The sequence below is a fragment of the Silurus meridionalis genome, chromosome 28, assembly GCF_014805685.1.
Source record: "Silurus meridionalis isolate SWU-2019-XX chromosome 28, ASM1480568v1, whole genome shotgun sequence".
Taxonomy (NCBI): domain Eukaryota; kingdom Metazoa; phylum Chordata; class Actinopteri; order Siluriformes; family Siluridae; genus Silurus; species Silurus meridionalis.
The window spans coordinates 10,908,712-10,922,536 of NC_060911.1; the positions used below are offsets into that span (position 1 = coordinate 10,908,712).

General features: G+C 37.5%; 1 protein-coding gene across 1 annotated transcript in view; it reads left to right on the plus strand.

Moving 5' to 3' along the window:
• The window catches only part of rfc1 (replication factor C (activator 1) 1), a 30,090-nt gene extending 23,795 nt beyond the window's left edge, over positions 1-6,295 (plus strand). Inside the window, exons 22-24 of the mRNA XM_046843306.1 lie at positions 792-1,005; positions 4,034-4,222; positions 5,508-6,295. Of these exons, the coding sequence (XP_046699262.1) occupies positions 792-1,005; positions 4,034-4,222; positions 5,508-5,597 (493 nt within the window). The 3' untranslated portion in view covers positions 5,598-6,295. The remainder of the gene's footprint in view (positions 1-791; positions 1,006-4,033; positions 4,223-5,507) is intronic.
• Positions 6,296-13,825: the final 7,530 nt, after the last annotated feature.

Consider the following 13,825-nt stretch of genomic DNA (forward strand, 5'->3'; position numbering starts at 1 on the left):
CTGGCTCAGCGTGCACGCGCTGTTGTTTCTATAGAAACAACCTGTACCAGGATGCTCCACATAAAGACGTTTATTTATAATAGCAGTCAATATAGTGAATATTTTCTGAAAGTTAAAGTAAAGATGTAACTTCAGGACAGAGGCAATTACAGAGTTTCTATAGGGTCTTAAAAACAAAAAAAAAAAAGTTTAAAATATTAACATTTTAGTACTTAAAAACTCTTAAATTCGCTGTTCCAGGTCTTAAATAATTTTGAACATGTCATAATTTTCCCAATGTCCATGTAACTCTGCCTTTAATGCCCACTGAAATGCTCCTGCAGCACTTCAGAAAGTTTTTGTTTATTCGTTTCTGTGGTGGTGTAGTTCTTTCTTTTGCTAGTCCAAATATAATTTACTTTATTACAACTACCAACTAAACCAACAGGCAACAGCCCAAACAGATTTTATTTTTCAGCTATGGGGAAGTGCAAGTTTAACGATACTGGGCTTGAAAAAATATGAATTTAGTGTTGGTTAAAGGCCAGTTGCTAACAACATATTTGTGTGTTTGTTATATCGGTCTTAGATTTATTTCTTAATGGTTTTAAAAACCTCTTAAAAAGTCTTCAGTTCGACTTGGTGAAACCTGCAGAAACCCTGAAAAAAAAGTATTTTCGCCTTCTAACGACAGGTGTTCATTATCTCAGTTTCCTAACAGCTCTTTTCTCTGAGAATTGATAATGAAGTGTGGTAGTGCAGATTGCTGTATTGTGTTCTTAAATCCGAGCAATATTTCTCTCTCTGTGTAGAACATTGAGCAGTAAGGGGGCAATAAATCTAGACTACCTGCCCTACATGCGTACCGCCCTGCTGCAGCCTCTGCAGTGTCATGGAGCAGAAGGAGCCAGTCAGAGCGTCAAGCTTATAGATGACTATGACATCATCAAAGAGGATTTTGACAGCATCATGGAGATCAGTACATGGGGTGGACAACCTGATCCGTACTCCAAGCTTGACTCCAAGGTATAAAGTGCAATACACTTTAAAACTAAACACAGCTCTACACAGACACTATATATATATTTATATTATATATGTAGGAATCTTCCAAATTGTTTCACCAAAGAAAATACTTATTGAACATTAAATTGAATGACTCCAAATTTGAATTCTGCCACTGTCAAAACCCTGCTATAACAACTCATCATACCTGCCTTGGTCATGCCGTGGATATAGCCACCGATAAAACAATCAACAAAAACACAAACATACAGTTTCAGGCACGTGTCTCATTTTATAGAATTTTTCTTTAGTTTCTTATTTATTTACTGTCAGTTCAAGGATTTATTTGTTTTGGCACTTTGTTGATTCTTATGAACAATTTCTAGCTGGGTGTTGGAGATCAACTAATGTTTAAAAGCTCTTAAACAGTCTTCTTTTACTGGTTTCCCAGTACCCCATAATAAACACCTCAAATATACATTTTGTGGATAAAAGTATGAGACACCAGACTTTTCCAGAAAATTTTCTCATGAGGTTCCTCTGCAAAGTGTTATCACAAATTTGGAGGCACACAATTATAAAGTACATTCAAAAAGTATTCAGTCCTCTTTCACTGTTTTTAATTTTATGTTGCACCCTGATATACAATCGTCTAAATAGAATTTTTTCCCCTCATCAATCACAAACATCTCACCAACAATCAAGAGAAATAAGAGGTACCTGAACTAATTTTCAAGTGGTGGTGTAAAGGGTCTGAATATTTACATGCATGTAATATTAAATATTTTTTTCATTTAAAAAGATTTACCGTATTTTCCGGACTATAAGCCACTACTTTTTCCCCACACTTTGAACCCCGTGGCTTAAACAACGACGTGGCTAATTTATAGATTTTTCCTGGGTTTTTCCCGGTTTCACAAACTTCAAGCCAAAAAAACTGAACCCCATAACATTAGACCAATGAAATTGCTGAACGGGTTCCGGTTACCCAATGAAACTCTTTATATTAAATCAGATGCGCTCCCACTGAATCGGGCCGCACCACAACATAAATATGGATGATGTTCCTCTGACGTTTGACCTGCCGCTCACTCGGACTGTCTACAGGAAATGCGAATCATTCGTCACGCTGAAAACAACCGGGCATGAAAACACGCACTTCACCTGTGTTCTGAGCTGCACGGCATCGGGAGAAAAGCTTCACCGATGGTGATTTTTAAACGCACGACGATGTCAAAAGAAAAACTCACGAGAGAAATAGTTGTGAAAGGAAGGAGGAAGACAGTGAACATTGACTTTCTTGGTAGGCTACTGTTTAGATACAAGCCGTGTAACAGACACTGTCTTTCATTAAAGCCTGTGTAAAGTACACTGAAACTAATGAAGACACCTGCGGCTTATAGACGGGTGCGGTGTATTTATGTTCAAAATAAAAATCTTTGTAAAATATAAGTGCGACTTATATTTGGGTGCGTTTGATATTCTGGAAATTACGGTACACACATTTCTGGAGTTCTGTTTTCACATTGTTGGTATGACCGAGTGTGAATTAAGGTAAAAAAATTTAATTTGAACGATTGTAGTTTTAGGCTGCAACATAACAAAATAAAAAAGTGAAGGGGGTTTCAAAACTTTCTGAATGCACTGTGTTTAGGATGTGCATTCAAACTTCACATGAACTAAGAGGCCCAAACCTTGTCCCAGCATGATGATGCCCCTCTTCATAGAGCAGGCACAAAGCCAGCTCTATGAAGATATGCTTTACATGGGTTGTTGTGGAAGATCTTGAGTGGTCTGCTATAGAGCTCTGACCTCCTCACCCTGCATCAGTTCCCGACTGTAATAACCTCGTGGCAGAATGAGCACAAACCACAAGCACACTCCAAAATTTAGTGTAAACATCATCTCAGAAGAGTGAAGGTTACTATACCAGCAAATGGGGACACAGTGTGGATGCAATAGGATGTTCAAAAAGCATGTCATTCGTATGTTCAGGTGTCCACAAACTTTTGTCCATATAGTGTAAGTTGGCATAATCACAAAAATTTCACACTTATTCAACAACATGAGGAGCAATAGAGAATACACATGAAAAGAATGCTGACTTTTTGCCCAGTGTATTGTCGCTAAACACACAGTAATACATAGTTGGAAATTTCCAGAAGATAGTAGCATTTTTTTCTAAAAAGTCTCAAAATTAGAGAAAAAAAATCAAGACTCCTCCTTCATGCCAAGAAAAAGGAAAAGTCTTTTCTAACCACAAACTATTACCTGCTGTTCGTTAGGTGCTGCCGGAACTTTTTACCTGAATAACAAAGTGGTGAATCTGTGGAATTTTGGATTGTATTCCCCCATAAAGTCCCTAGGAACCTTGTTAGGAACCGTTGCATCTTGGGCTCCGTGAAATACCAGGAGGATTTTGGTTGAAAATCTGTTTGGTTTTGCCCAGAAGCTACATCTGGCTCATGGCTGGATCTTCCCAGTAATCAGTGACTGAGCACAGAATCAAACTTGTGACATGGCCATCTCAGTCCAGAGCGGAAGAGGAGAGTCTACAAGACAGGACTGTAGGAGACGTGGAGAGATTTTATATCGAGCCGTGATTTCAGGCTCTGTATTCTGTGTTGGCAAAGGGAGGTTCACAGTGTATTAAATGTTTTTGCTGCCATAATAGAAAAAAAGGAAAAAAATAAATAAATAAAACCAGATGTTTTTTTTCCTGTTCTGTCTCCAGGAAGATGCAGCTCTACATCTGCAATGTTGATCTATATTCTAATTAAATCTCAGGACACACCTAAATCAACCTAAAAAAAAACCTATGCATCGCAATAGAAATTGCAATATGTATCTGATGCACACTTTTTTAAATCGAAAAACAGAATTGAAAAACATTTAAACTGATGCGAATCAAAGAATCTTATTCTTAATGTTTATAAATTTATTTTTTGTTTATTTGTTTACGGGAATGATTATTTTGCACACAGAATAAAAGACAATGCTTTGCAGTCATTTGTAAAGTACAGTCAACCGCTTGCTCTTTTCTCTGCAGGTGAAAGCTGCATTCACACGGGCTTATAACAAGAAGTCCCACTTGACGCCGTACTCACTGCAGGTAGTGAAGAAAGGTCGCAAAGGAGCGGTCGACGCCGATCTGGCTTTAGACACCGACATTGACCTCCAGGGGCAGGACGAGGAGGAGGAGGAAGAGGGAACTGTTAATAGTGATGCCATGATCAAGGTGAACTACACCACCACTATTATTTGGTTTAGTTCTACAGTGCTAACTTTCCAGTTTTTATTTTTATATTTATTTATTTTAAATCAAGATTCTTATTGATTTTCTGTATCAGCAGTTCCGATCTCAAGTTTATATCAAGTTTAGATGCGATGAGATACAATTCACACCTAGTGCGATCTGATTCAGATTTTATTTCAGAATTAATGGTACAGAGAGTTCTGTTTTATTTCTTTGGTTCAGACAGACGGCAAATCAATTTACTTAAGTGCCTTCTGACTTCTACAACATGTCCCTTTCACAAACAGGCTTTTGTAGTGCAAAAAAAAAAGAAAGACGTTAAATCAAATAAAACCGGATGTTATTTTCCTGTTGTTTCCAGGAAGATGCAGCTCTACCTCTGCCACGTTAATCTGTATTCTTTGTGACTCTCGGAGTATGTCTCGGGCTCCGTAGTGTTGTGACACGTCATATTCACGTAGCAGCAGTGGTGCAGTTTTTTAACTTGAGAAACAGTTTAGCGAGGAGAAATCAATCCACATATCAAATTATTAATCACTTACTAAATAAAAAAAAAGTACAGCACATCTTCTAATAAATTTATATAAATAAATTAGTTTTTTATCGATGCAAATGTGTAAAAAAAAACGACGCATCACGATACAAATGCCACTCTTTTTTCAATCAGTGTTTCACAGTGAATCAGTGAATTTGACCATCTCTTGTACAGGCCAGTTTTGGGCGAGTGGCTATTAATGAGGACGTAAGAAAAAGAAATACCATGAGAACGATAAAAGCCGGCATCATATTTAGGCATTTGGCTCAAAAGGATTATGCTATAAACAACACACCACAACCTTAAGCTTGACTTTGTCTAGTTTTAGGCTTTGTCTTTTTAAATACTCTGTTCTTCCCTCTCTGTCTTTGTATTGAAAAGATGGTGAACTAAACAAGCCTCATGCATCTATCAGCTGATAATTACCAGTTTGTTCAGAATCACTACCATGTTTGGTTCAGAGTCATGTTCCTTTCAATAGCTCCAGCCAATGACATGCTACTATACAGCTGCCAAAGCAGTCAGATGTTTTACACGGTTTGGACTTTAATGAACGGGAAATTAGTTAATAAACAAAATGAATCAAACACCATTAGTATAATCTGTACTGAGTGTTACAGGCAATCAGTGAAGTTCGTATTATAGTGTTTAAATTATCCAATTATCTTCTCTCTGGATGTGGTGTTTTTTTTTTCTTCTTTCTATAAATATCTCTCTGCCCTGACCCTACAGCAAAAGAAGGCGAAACCTGCAAAAGAGGTCAAGCAGGAGAAAGCAGGCACTTCTGGAAAGGGCAAAGGCAAAGGAAAAGGCAAGAAGTAAACAGAGGCCTGCAATGAAGAACCATTCGGACAGGCAAATTGTAAACAATCACTCGTTCCTCCTCACTGATAAAAAAAACTCTGATGGCAGGCGGCAAAGATCAGACCTTCCTAAGGCTATCGAAAGGTCAGTATTAACAAGGAGTGAGGGATGCAAAGGAGGCATTTTCAAGCAATTAAAAATGAGTGGGCGGCCATTCCATCGTCATCGTCTCGCAGTCGACTGGACGTAAAGGACGGTAGAATCATGGAGTGCGCACACACACACACACACACACACACACACAGAGCGCACTCATTTCCATACACAAAGTCAAACTTAGTCCCATCTGTGACATCAAACATCTCTCATCTCAGCCCTTACTATCATTAAGCCTCTTATTTCTTATTCACTTGCAGCTCTTATAAGGTTACATAAGCACTTTGCATAAATCACACACTGCTCTTGAAGGTTTCTTGCAGACAGTGCACATCCAGATGCATTTTGAACCCTGAGATGTAAATATATACACACAGTCAAACCCCTATATAATTTGAAAGTTACTCAATTGGAAAGTTGTAGAAAGAACATTTGTCCTTTTTTTCTATTGAAATGTTTTTTTACAAACTGACATTGTGATGTTCTGGTCTGTAGATTAGACTGTATATGACTTGGGATTTCAACAAGCAATTAAAAATGTGATTTACTGATTTATTGAACTATTGTCCTCTCTTAACTTTTTTCTTTTTGGAGTTTGCATGTGCAAATTGTTGACCAATTGATCATCTAAACCAGTAATCCCCAACCCCCAGGCTGCGGACTGGCAGTAGTTTGTTAGTCAATTGGTACCGGGCCGCACAGAAAGAATACATAACTTACATTATTTCCATTTTATTTATTATCTGATTCTGAACGATGTTTTATGCTGATCATATCTTTTTTTTTTGTTGTTGTTTTTATCCGCCACACCTTAAAGGCCGGTCCGTGCCACAAAAAATGTTGGAGATCGCTGATCTAGTCCATGGTATGTAGTAAGTAACTGTTGACCATGTAATCAGTTAACATTAATCACTCTAGGTTTTGATTTTTATTCTGTTTATATATATATATATATATATATATATATATATATATATATATATATACACACACACATACATACACTCATCAGCCACTTTATTAGGTACACCTTACTAGTACCGGATTGGACCCCCTTTTTGCCTTCAGAACTGATTTAAACCTTCGTGGCATAGATTCAACAAGGTACTCGAAACATTCCTCAGAGATTTTGGTCCATATTGAAATGATGGCATCACGCAGTTGCTGCAGATTTGTCGGCTGCACATCCATGATGCGAATCTCCCATTCCACCACATCCCAAAGGTGCTCTATTGGATTGAGATCTGGTGACTCTGGAGGGCATTTCAGTACAGTGAACTCTTTGTCATGTTCAAGAAACCAGTCTGAGATGATTCAGAAGATGGGTACACTGTGGTCATAAAGGGATGGACATGTTTAGCAACAATACTCAGGTAGGCTCTGGGTGTTGACACGATGCTCAATTGGTACTAATGGGCCCAAAGTGTGCCAAGAAAATATCCCCCACACCATTACACCACCACCACCAGCCTGAACCATTGATACAAGGCAGGAGGGATCCATGCTTTCATGTTGTTGATGCCAAAGTCTGACCCTACCATCTGAATGTCGCAGCAGAAATCGAGACTCATCAGACCAGGCAACGTTTTTCCATCAGAACAGCCACTTTTTTAGTTCTTTGTATTACAGCATTTTATTTAATAGCCATTGTGGTAACAAGGTAAATGTGTGTAGTTACAGAAATGGAAAAAAAAAATAAAATACAACTTGTAAGTATACAATCATTTTTATATACAGGACACACACACACACACACACACACTTTAGACAAAAAGTATTGGGACACCTGACTTATACCCAAGCACAAAGTTGGAGGCAGACAATTGTTAGGATGTTTGTGTTACATTTTTCATTCACTTGATCTCTGACCTCATCCCTTTTAAACACCTTTGGGAGGAATGTGAATGCTGACTGCACCCCAGACCTCCTCACCTCACCTACATCACTACCTGATTTTACTAACTCCCTTGTGGCTAAATTAACACAAATCTCCACAATTACACTCCAAAATCAATAGAACAGTGCAGATTATTATAACAGCAAATGGGGACTAAATATGGACTGGGATGTTTAACAAGCACATATAACATCATGGTCCGGTGTCCACAAACTTCAAAGCATTTTTATTTGTATAGCACTTTTAACAATAGACATTGTCTCAAAGCAGCTTTAGATAATGTGACACACACACAGATAATGTGGTAATGAATAATAAATAAGACTGTTCTTTCTAAGTGTAAGTTTGTCCCTAATGAGCAATCCGGTGGTGACTGTGGCAAGGAAAAACTCCCTTTTGTCTAAACAGGATGTGTGTGTGTGTGTGTGTGTGTATATATATTATATATATATATTTATATATTTATATTTGTCTACTGCCCAGCTGAAACTGCAGTCTATCGCTGTTTAACTATATATATTTTTAGGACCCTGTTAAACAATACTGGGTTTGCCATCATTAGTATACACAGTGTGTGTGAGACCATATGGACAGTGTGATATCACTGATGCATCTCATATTCTCCAGTGCTCCCAAGTGTATGATTCTCCTAAAGGTCTTCCTGTCACTTACAGGCCCCAGCTGTAGCCGGGATTCAGGCTCCATGTTTCTACTCTGGTCTTTTCCAAAGCTGTAAATGTCAAGAGATGATTGTTGATTATCCAGTCATATTCATTTCAAATTGATGGTAACCATGGATATGGACTGTAATGAGTGAGATGCACTTACTGTAACAAGAATCAGAAGGAATTCACTTCACCAACCTGGAAGATTATTCTGAGAGATGGATTTATGAGTTAAAATTATTGCAGGACCCGTTTAATCAATGCAAATTAAAAGCTGCACAAAAATAAAATTAGCACCTTGTTGCAAAGACATTTTGACAATTACAGCTTTAAGATTTCTATAGTAAAAAGTAATTAGATTTGTGATCATTCTTGTATTGAAAGGTTTATATTCTTCCAGAGATTCAGTTTCTTAGTTAAAAACTAATGTTCTCTATTAATTTCCTGGTACTAGTTTCCTTTGTGATGTGTAATACCCCAGTACAGTTTGAATAGAAGTAGCCCAATATCATGATACACCCACCCCCATGCTTCATTGTGCACATTGTGTCTTTGGGGACATACTATAATACCATCTACACTCTCTCTCTCTCCAAACAATACATACTGAATTATTGCCAAACTCTTTTTTTTTCTTCTGACCAGAGTACATAAGTCTAAAAAAAGTTATGATTGTCATGTGTAAGCTGGAAGAACCAAAATAATTGTACTGTTTGTGCTCATTATTCTCTGTGTAACTGTTGTTCCTGCTGCTTTCAAGTTCTCCTACAACTCTTCAAATGACTGCTGGCACTTTTCACAACTTCCTTACCTTTTCCTATCATTATTCTGAGAGTTCTGTAAAATCCAGTCCAAATATGATTAGTTGTGGTTCTATGAACTGTACAACTACACATTATTAAAGCAATGTTCTACTGGCAGTGATGTTTAAGATTCTTATGGTTATGCACCTTTTTCCATTAGTGTTGTTTAATAGAACTTTAGGAAGCTTCTTCACACCAGTTGCTCCCCATTGTGTCTTCATTCATAAGCAATGAGCAGTGCACCCCTCACATTTCTTCAAGCATTTTAGTGTTTCTTCTCAAGAGACAATACTATAGAAATTAAAATTGGATATATTATAGAGTAGTCAATGTGCAGGTTGTACAGATTTACTGTCCTCTATAAATAACAACATACAGCCATTATTGTCAAAATAACCAGCAACAAAGTGAGTACACCCTCAGTGAACATGTCAAAACTGTGTCCAAATTGTGAATATTGTGTGAGCACTGTTGTTATCCAGCACTGCCTTAATCCTCCTGGGCATGAAATTCACCAGAGCTGCACAGGTTGTTGCTGGGATCCTCTTCCACTCCTCCATAATGACATCATAGAGCTGCTGGATGTTAAACACAAGGCGCTTCTTCAGCTTCCGTTTGAGGATGCCCCACAGGTGCTTAATATAGATCAAGTCTGGAGACATACCTGGTCACTCCATCACCTTCACCTTCAATTTCCTCAGGAAGGCAGTTGTCATCTTGGCAGTGTGTTTGTGTTTGTTATTATTTTGGAAAACTGCAGTTTGGCCCAGTTTCTGAAGGGGGCATCATGTTCTGCTTCAGAATGTCACAGTACATGTTGAAATGCAGCAGCACTCATGCAGCCCCTCACCATGATGCTACCACCACCATGCTTGACTGTAGGCAAGACACAATTTTCTTGGTACTCTTCACCAGGGTAACCCCACACCTTCTGGACACCATCTGAGCCAAACAAGATTATCTTAGTCTCATCAGACCACAGGACATGGTTCAGCAAACTGTTTGTGGCTTTCTTGTGATCCAGCATAAGAAGAGGCTTCCTTCTGGGACAATGGCCATGCAAACTAACTTGTTGCAGTGTGTGGTGTACGGTCTGAGCACTGGCAAGCAGACCTTCAGCTTCTGCAACCTCTAAACCAATGCTGGCAGCACTCACGAGTCAGTTTTTTTAAGCAGCTTCTGCACCTGACACACAGCTCAAGGACTCAGCTTCTCGGATCGACATTTGCGAGGTCTGTTCTGAGTGGAACCCGTCTTGAAAACCTCTGTATGACCCTAATCACTGTACTGTAACTCAGTTTCAGGGTGTTACTGATCGTCTTATAGCATGCAAAAAAAATAAAAAAATAAATCAGGAAGGGGACAAACACTTTTTACACCTGTGTGTGTGTGTGTGTGTGTATATATATATATATATATATATATATATATATATATATATATATATATATGTGTATATATATATAAAATATATAATTGTTTATGGTCAGGCCAATAAATATTTGTTATATACACCTGATCATTACACTTTAGATTTAGTCCACACTTTGAGGTTGTAGGAACCTCAACTTTTCTAGGATGGCTTTTCAGGATTATGGAGCTTTGTTTTGAATGTGTTGCCTTTCAGTCTAATCAGGCCAGAGGTGCAAAAGTGTTTAGGGTACAGTAAAGGCCACTCAAGTTCTGCCATTTGAGTATTTTTACTCTCCATTGTCTTAATGGGCCCTGTTTTGTGCGTTTGGGCATTGTCCTGCTCAAACGTGTTAGATGTGACCCACATTTCACAGGCAACATTTGCAAGGTCCACATGTGAGTGTAATGGTCAGATGTTCACAAAATTTGGGTATACAGTTTGTTTTGTTAAATACAAAACAATGTTTGATACTTATTTTCCTATACTATAAACATGTTCTGCATTTACTTAAGTAAATACAAAGGTTAAAGACAGTAAAGCAGTTTGGAATGACAGTATCACATTCCTTACCTGGCACTCGTATGAATAATATGGAGTAGCTCTAAAACGTGCTACCTCCAGCACCACTGCCCCACTGCACTTCTGAAACCCACAGACCCATTAATGATGTAGCCTAATCTTTTGCTGTATGAACTTTATTGTATGAAATGAACAGTGCTATTGTGTGTTAAATGTACTGTAGAAAGTGACTGTGTAAGTGAATGAGTAACACCTGTAGTAGTGTGCGGGCGTAGTCTTGAGTCACAGCTCGGATGTCCTCTCCATTTACAGACAGAATTTGATCACCAAGTGAAAGTCTCCTGTCTGACTCAACAACCCCTCCCTGACTTATCTCAGATACGAATATCCCTGTGTCGTTCCTGCAACACATATACACACACAGCAGTCACCATAGACATTACCACAAAGTATTGAAACGGTCCATGTTTTGTCTTATTTGTTATGATTAAGTGTTGTTTTCATTGAACCTTGTCCCGACTAAGAACTTGTGACATCCACCACCCACCTTTGCTCAGTTTCTATTGTGGTTGACTGATATATCGCCCGTGGCCGATTTATTGGGCGATACTTGGAATCTTTAAATTATAAGCACTGGCCGATCTTTAGATTTGGCAAACGTTTTTTTAAAACAGATTAGTGCTTCTTCTTTAAGACAAGATGACAAAATGTTCACTTGCTGGCTAATATTTCTCACCCACTAACTGGTGCCATGATGAAGAGATAGTGTTATTCACTCACCGGTCATAATGTTATAATGCCATAATGTTATGCCTGCAAGCTTTTTTACATCAAAACTGATGAAAAAAAAAAGTAAAAATATTTTTTTTTCACACAAATTTCTAGTTAAAGTAACACAATCTGTTATTTTGTAAACAAACTATGCGTTTTGTTATTAACTATGTATTGTACATAAAATACATAGAATTACACACTATTTTGATATTAATTTATGATATATATATATATATATATATATATATATATATATATATATATATATATATATATATATATATATATATATTATTAAAAATGTAATTATAAACAGTAATTTGTAATGTGTAATGTGACTATTCTGATGGCTGGACAGAAAACAAATCCCCAGTGGGAATAGTTTAGAAGACATGAAAAAGCTGCACGAAACCATGTTTATTGAAGTGTTACCTCATTTATTTACATTTTGTTTGTTTAGATTTTATATATATTTATGTTTTTGTAGATGTTTTAGCAGACACAAGTCAAGTCTCAGAAGGTGAAGGTGCTTTTTTGATTTGTCTAAATGTCTTAACTAGTAAATATTTTTAATGTGCCTCAGATAATCTTATAAATATAATACATAATAAATGCATTTAGTTTCACCGAGTTTCTGCATGGAACTCATTTATATGAATTACAGTATATTGGCCAGATTGCTTTCTCAAAATCGGCATCGGCCGTAAAAATCCCATATCCGTTGACCATTACCAGAGCTGCTCCATGTTTTCTCCCCAACAGGTTCCCTTTCATGGATCAATGAGAAATCAATAACTTGTTTAACAAAAAAAAAAAAACAACCCTTCAGCCACAAGGTCATTCCAAACCCATCTGGCTACCAGTGCATGCAAGGCATGTACAAATCCTCCCAATCTGTTTCATGTAATTGCCAGGAAAAAAAATAAATCAGGACCCATTTCAGTTTGATATCCTCCAATGGCGTATTAGCAGAGTGCTTAAGGGATTGCACTACAACAGTGAGATCCGTTACTGGGCTTTTAGGGGAGCATTATGGACAAGTTCACCTTGCTTCTATAAGAGAAGTGGTGACAAGTTTGTGAGCTTTTATCAGCCCATCCATGTTGCTGTGACACACTGCTGCTACTTGTTAAATCGAGATGATTTAGTGTAGCTTTGGACGTTCACCTGTCCAGAAGTCCCTGTACGTAACTTGTACATGGTGGAATAGTTCTCATCGCTTTCTCTTCAGTATTAGGTGCCAAACCTATACGTAAAGGCACAAATCTTTTTATTAATTTGGGACATGTCCAGAGATGAGAACAGCAGAGACAGCAAAAGAGACTCTGAGGTCTGATAGCTCCGTTCTTTGCAATGTGTTAGTGGACAAAGTACACAAACCATGTAGTTGAGTTACAGTAAAATTCCTTCCTTTAAACTTTCACTTGAGTAAAAGTAGAAAAGTACTTGCTTTGAAATGTACTTGAGTATCCAAAATACTATGATATATTATGGCTATCATTTTTGTCACACGACTCTTTGCTTGATCAACTTAGTTTATGTGAAAAGACTCTAATATTACTTAGCACACCAGTCTATTAATATAATGGTTTTAATGAGTTAAACACTGATCTATTCAAATTATCATGAGCCCCAAAGCTTCTTTTCAACTTAAAATAAAAATTCACGCAAATAAGGTCACAGGTGCTGTGGCGAGTTCGAATCAGGAGTTTCTTCCATCATTTATTCCTCTCAAAATGTTCTGCCTGTTGTTGAACTGTTGCTGAACTGTATGTTCGTGCTAAGTAGATACCATCAAGGGGCAATCAGAACAAGATCAACAGAATGCTCGCTCTACCCTGATTTGTGGCTCAGTAGTTTGAGTAAAAAGTACGATATTTGACTTTGAAATGTAGTGATTGTAAAGTAAAGTTAAAGTTCCCAAATGAAAATACTTCAGTAAAGTACAGATACGAAAAAGTACAGTAACAAATTACATTTACTTCGTTACTGTCCACCACTGGAAACAACAGTAGGAA